We start from the raw sequence: 6,421 nt of genomic DNA, 5'->3' as shown, positions 1-6,421 counted from the left end.
TTCTGGACTCCTGTCATGACAATAATACCTAATCATATATCCCTTTTAAACAGTTTTCTCCCTCATATGTTTCAGTTATGCCCAGTTTTACAGTGTTTTAATATTTCTTGTTATTGTTGCTGTTATGTGCCACTGAGTCACCTGCGACCCATATCAACCCTACGTATAATAATAGCTCTGGAGCCTGCCCTATCCTGAGCCAGTCTCATTGCCTCTGATACACCTGGCCCCATTACTCCAGTTACTGGGTCAATCTATCTCATCCAGGGTCTTCTGCACATTCATACATTATACATATTCAATCAAATGAAAATGAACAAAAAGTCATTTACTTCTCATTATTATTTTGTGTTAAAATCATTATGGTAAACACAATGACACTTAATAGTTAATGTCACAAACCTGGATGAAGTCAAATATGGTGAGAGGGAGAAGATCATCCAAAATTGCTATATCTTTGGAAAATCTGTTAAGAATTCCACCTGTAACACAAAGAATAAATTCCTCAAAACTCACTATTTTAAGAAAGACATAGCAATAAACTTAACCCTAAAATCAGAGATTAACAGAAGCATTCAGAATTCAAGTAAGAATTAAAATATAATTTGGTAAAAAGGGACTTATGTTTTAGTGTTCTACAAAAAATCCTAAATAGCTGTACATTCAAGTTACTGTTTCCTATTTTTAAGCCATTATTAAATACAGATTTCTATAAAAGTGCAGTATAAACCAATGTCTTAAATTAGAAAACTAAACCTGATGTTACTGAGTCTATTCTGACTCCCAGTGACCACATACAATAGAGAAGAACTGCCCCACTAAGTTTCTTAGGCTGTAAGTCTATGGACACAGACTGCCACATCTTTTTCTCTTGGATTTGAACCACCAACCTTCTGGTTAGCAGCCAAGTGCCTAATCACTGTGCTGACAGAGCATTTATTGTCATGACTAGGATCTCTATTACATATAATGACAGAAATGGGTGCTCACTACTTATCCTGACACTGATAACCCTGAGTTTAATGATATTTAATGGCCACCATTTGTCTTACATCTTCCCATTCCAGTATCACATATCTCTTCAGCTCCTTGGATTTCTATACCTTTTAACACAGTCTGGTGACCTAGTGGTAAGTGGTGGGCTGCCAACCCAAAGGCAGGTCAACTAGCTGTTCCAGGGCAGAATATTGGGCAATCTTGTCCTATACGATTTACAGTCTCTGAAAACTCACTTGAAGGTCAGCTGATTCTGACTCAACAGTATTGAGTTGAGTTTGAGTAAAGGTACTAGTGGTTACCTCTGACTGTCCAAACCTTACATGGGTCAATTATGTGATGCTTTCTTTGTCTTTACCTTCTTGACTGGCAACCTAAGCTTTCAACTGTCTTTTAACCTTTAGATTTACATTTCAAAGTCTGATCACACATCCCTTCAATGAGAAGTGATATATGGAGTGTTTACCTGTGCCAGGCAGAGAGTTAGGCCCTGAGATAACAAGTAATGAGCTGTGTTCCTTTCCCTTGAAGAATTCATGGTCTGGGGGTGAGTTAAGTATATAATTAGGTAAAATGTAACCTAATATTCTACATGCAGAGAGATATTGAATCTTATCATTCATCCCCCATTAACTGCAGGATAAAGTTCAAAAGGCTTCGTTTAATATTTAATGCTTTCTATTATTGGGCCTGAAGTCTCAAGCCAGCATGAGCGTCTCCTAATGAAAGATTCTGTTTAAGTCAAACTGGCCTATTCTTTAGATACCAGCTGTACTACCACACAAATCTCTGCCATCCGCTATGTGACTCCCTCTACCAGAAAGCCCTTTCCTCTCAGCTCCACTTGAGAAAATCTGTCACTTTTCCCCAGCTCAAGGCATCCCTCTTTGCAAAGATGTGTCAGAACCAGCACCAGCTGGCATAAATCTCTTCCTCCTTTCGACACATGCAATACATTTTTGCCACATCTGTCAGCACTTCTGTGTTATACTGATTATGTGTTATATGCCTTATATCATATTTTGCCTATGTCTTATGTTTTTCTACACTGAAAATTGCTAGAGGCCAGAGACGATGTTTCTTTAAAAAAAAATCACCATATCATCAAGCAAAGAACCTTATATGTGTAGAAATCACTTATTATATATGTACTGATTACCCTCTTAGCCTGTTTTTTATAAGATTTCTTCAGCATATTTAGTTATATATGTGTGTCTATCTTTATTTGTGTGTGTGTGTGTGTGTGTGTGTGTGTGTGTGCGCGCGCGCGCGCGCGCATGCGCGCACATACCATCAAATCAGATCTGAGTGGTACAGGAGGAGATTGACCCTCCCTCAAGGAGAGCATCTGGTGGATTCAAACCACGTACATCTGGGATTGCAGTGCAGCTTCTTGCCATTAGGCCATCAGAGCTCCCTGTGTGTGTATCACTAAATAAGTGGAAATTGGAACAATTACAAAGCCTGTCTAGGAAAGAAAAACTGGCCTTGTGATAGAGATATGGCAATGCCAATGAAGATGTAGCTGTAGCTCTATACACGTAGATCAGATATGTTGTTGTTGTTATATATCATCAAGTCAGAGAGTCAAAGCTGACTCTCCAAAGGGTTTTCAGAAGCAGTAAATCACATGGGAGATTATTGCCCATCCATCCTTCTCCCTAGGAGTATCTAGTGGGTCTAAACCACATGCCTTTGATTTGACAACACAACTCCTTACCTTCAATCTACCAGAGCTCTAGATATAAATATAGAAATACAGGTATCTACATCTAAATATGGATATACACACAAATATACATATTGGTTTTTTACCTTTACAGTTGATAGTGTTTTATCCAAATATACATCCACTTTTCTATTTGTTCAACATATTTTATTAGCACCTACTATGCGTTTATATACCCAAAAGTTGTATTTACATGGTTTAAGATCATTTAAAAGAGACATAGGAAAATCAGGAAAGGAGTCAGAGGAAGTCAAGGTCAATGTGCAGCTGCAGAAGGGCACACCCAGTAGAAAGTGCAAGTGCGCGGAAGAACCAACAAAGCACTGGCTGCTGTTAACCAGAGCAGAGAACACCCAGGCTGCTCGGTGAGAACAAATGAATCATGAATGAGTAATAGAATGAGTTTTCAAAGAATGCACACAATTTTCAAAATATCTGAGTATAGAAATTTGGGAAGGAGGCAAAACATGGCAGCAAAAGCATGCATAGATGTTGTAGGATCATTTTTCTACTTCAGTTCTTAACAATGTAAATAAGGAAGGGTGCAAAAAATTGAGAGTTATTTAAGCATCATCTTACAAAGCGGGTTACAGCATGAGAAAGCAGGACAAGTAAAAAGAATAAAATAGCTAGTGCTTATTTAAGTCTAAAATAGAGAGCTTAGAATTAGGTATGAGGGAATGAGGGACCATGAAAGGCGGAGGGGTGGAATGGAAAGTGAACCCCACGGGAATCCAGAAGGGAAGAGTGCTGGAATAGCAACAGAACATCTAATGTGTTTGGGCCATGTAATTGGCAAAGAGACTGCCTTGTTTCCTTCTCATACCTTCTTTGGAGACAGTTTTGTCTGCATTCTATGGAGGAGAAAGTCATGGCCCAGAAGAATAACTCCTAGATCACATCATGGATGGGGTCAAGACAGACCTCCAAGTCCATGCTCTTCTCATCACATTTCATTATCCATTCTCACTCTGCCAGTTACTGGGCAAGTCCCCGACATGTCTGGGCCTCAATTATTCCATGACAAGTGAAAGCAAAGGATAAATTAATGTGAAAGCCCTTTCTAGTTTATAATATCTTTGTTCTGGCACAAAGGATAGTGATGAGTATATCCCATGGCTTTGGAAACAAGGTTTCAAAATAAATATTAGGAAGATATTCCTGACTATTGTTCTTGTTGTTGGGAGCAGTTGAGTCAATGGAGCAGAACTACCCAATAAGATTTCTTGGGCTATAAACTCAGGTGAAGTTCTGGTGGAAGAGTGGTTAAACACTTAGCTACAAACCAGAAGGCTGGGGGTTTGAACCATCTGCTCCACAGACAAAAGATGTGGTAGTCTTGTTCTGTATAAGATTACAAACTTGGAAACCTTGTAGATTTGCTCTGTCCCGCACAAAGGGTTTATGACTCTGAATCAGCTCAATTGCAATGAGTGTGGATATATTGTTTGTATTGCCTTTTAATCTTCCTGGGAGGAGGTCATCAAATCATTCCCCTAGAGAACTGCTAAATTGTTCTCAAGCACCAACCTTTCCATTAGTGTCCCAAATGTTTAATCATAGTCATGTCAGGGCTACTTTCCCAAATACTAACTTGTAAAACTTTGTTACCCAGAAAAGTCAGGGGTTTTTCCTTCTCTTGGTGTTTTTTACACTATCACTTTGGTTGGACTTATTCTTTGGCTTCTCATATTTCTGTGTTTTATGCTTCTTTAGAATATGCTATTTCTCCTGATCTGAGAGTCTTCTGGGGCATGAACTGGTTCTTACACAGCCCAGGTCCTAGTTCCATGTCACACATATTAAGTGCTCAAGAGGCTGAAGAAAATTTGGTGTTTGGGGGGCAGCAGATCCTTGTTAACCTTGGAATCTTCAAATGGGAATTTGTAGAAAGGAGAATCAATTAAACTGATAGCCTTTCAATGGTTTCTCATTTGAAAAACCATTGTCACGCACGCATGTTGCTACAGGCTAGTTTCAAGGGAGTTCCAGACTAAGACGGACTAAGAAGAAAGATCTGGTAATCTACTTCAGCAAAAAAAAAAAAAAAAAAAGAAAGAAAGAAAGATCTGGTAATCTACTTCGGCCAGTGAAAACCTCGTGGAGTGCAGTGATCCAATCTACGTATGATCATGGAGACGGCACAGAGCTGTGTTCAATCCACTGAGCACAAAATCCGATTACACAGTCCCATCAGCATCAAGTTCTAACCCATTAAACTATGCTCTTCAGTTGTTAGAGCGAGGTCAGGAGCAACAATTCATGAAACAGCACATGACATCTGAGAAAAGCAGGCCAGTTATGAGGAGGAAACATGACATGTCAATAAACCACAGGCACTACAGACCACGGCCCAGCAGTTTCAAGTTGAGTACCTAATCAAGTACCTGCTTTCAGTGTGTTGAGGGTTGACATAGGTGCATGGAGAACAGAATGTAACATTTTTTGGTGTAAAATTTTCGACACTTTGATTAGTGAATGCACCAGGGGTAAACCTCTGAGGAATCCCAGAGCAAGCAAAGAGTCGGCTACTCCCACATAAATGTAAAAAACATAAAACGAGCTGGTGCTGGTGATGATCACGCCACGGCTGCTGTTTGCACCCACAGTAGTATTATTACCATTGACTTGAAAAGGTGATCTGGAAAATAAAAGGAACATTGTTATTAGGCAACCAAGTTTGTCTCCCAAGTTTCCAATGTGTCCAGATGAAATGAAATATGAGTCTGAAGAAATACAATAAATGTTATTAGCAGAGCTAGTCCCTTTCATCTCAAAGATGTATTGTTGTAAGAAAGTAAAATGTTCTCACCATTAAAAATGGAGGAAGGGTGTCTTTATCAGAATAAAATAAGTAGAGAAAATATTTCATACATATTGTTGTTTCAAAATTTTTCCTTACATTTCATGCAAAACAGGACCCAAATAATACCTTTAGAAGTTGCGAAGGGCTGTAGGAACCTCACAGGCAATTGTTTGCAATTTTAACCAAAATAATTATATTCTCTAGATAGTTGTATGCTACTTGTGGGCAATGGCATTAACTGGATATTAAAATATTTAATAACACTCAAATTATCAAAAAGAACAAATAAAAATCCACAAGAGAACAGGGAATACTCACGTCTTAAGTAGCCACAAAACAACCAGAGAAATAGCCACCTAGAATGAAACAATGCACAATTGATATTTTTCCCAATATCTTTACCTATTCTTCCTACACTTTCTTCACATTCTCTCATGACCAGCATCAAAGTACACACAATTTCAGTTTCTTTTGCTTTGTTTTCTTGGATCTAGTAGCTGCAATGATTGTGCTGAACATCATTATGTATAATGACAACATGTTAAGTTAATGGAATTAAGATTTCACTGACATAAATAGTCATTATCATTCTTCACTCAGTAGGAAACTAATCATTGAACTTCACAGAAGAGCTATGGTTTCAGTTAAACTTTGTTTCATATACATATGTATTTCTATATATATTTGTTATTGTCGTTATGTACTACAGAGTCAGAACTAGTTCATAGCTGACCCTCCAGCAGGTTTTCAAGGATGGCATATCACACAGGAGGAGACTGCCCATCTTACTCCCATGTTTGCAACTGGTAGATTCAACCCAGCTGCTTTTGGTTTGGCAGCAGCAAAACTATTTAACACTAAGCCCTATGTAATATATATATATAGTTATA

At 38.4% G+C, this 6,421-nt stretch overlaps 1 protein-coding gene across 1 annotated transcript in view; it reads right to left on the bottom strand.

The window, feature by feature from the left end:
* The window catches only part of CFTR (cystic fibrosis transmembrane conductance regulator (ATP-binding cassette sub-family C, member 7)), a 177,326-nt gene that overhangs the window by 62,360 nt on the left and 108,545 nt on the right, over positions 1–6,421 (bottom strand). The window contains exons 15-17 of the mRNA XM_006882697.1: positions 5,850–5,887; positions 5,113–5,366; positions 403–482 (exon numbers count right to left, since the gene is read on the bottom strand). Coding sequence (XP_006882759.1) covers positions 403–482; positions 5,113–5,366; positions 5,850–5,887 — 372 coding nt within the window. The remainder of the gene's footprint in view (positions 1–402; positions 483–5,112; positions 5,367–5,849; positions 5,888–6,421) is intronic.

This window comes from Elephantulus edwardii, unplaced genomic scaffold (assembly GCF_000299155.1).
Source record: "Elephantulus edwardii isolate Elephantulus edwardi_28Jun2011 unplaced genomic scaffold, EleEdw1.0 scaffold00022, whole genome shotgun sequence".
Classification (NCBI taxonomy): domain Eukaryota; kingdom Metazoa; phylum Chordata; class Mammalia; order Macroscelidea; family Macroscelididae; genus Elephantulus; species Elephantulus edwardii.
This window is presented reverse-complemented; position numbering and strand designations above follow the sequence as displayed.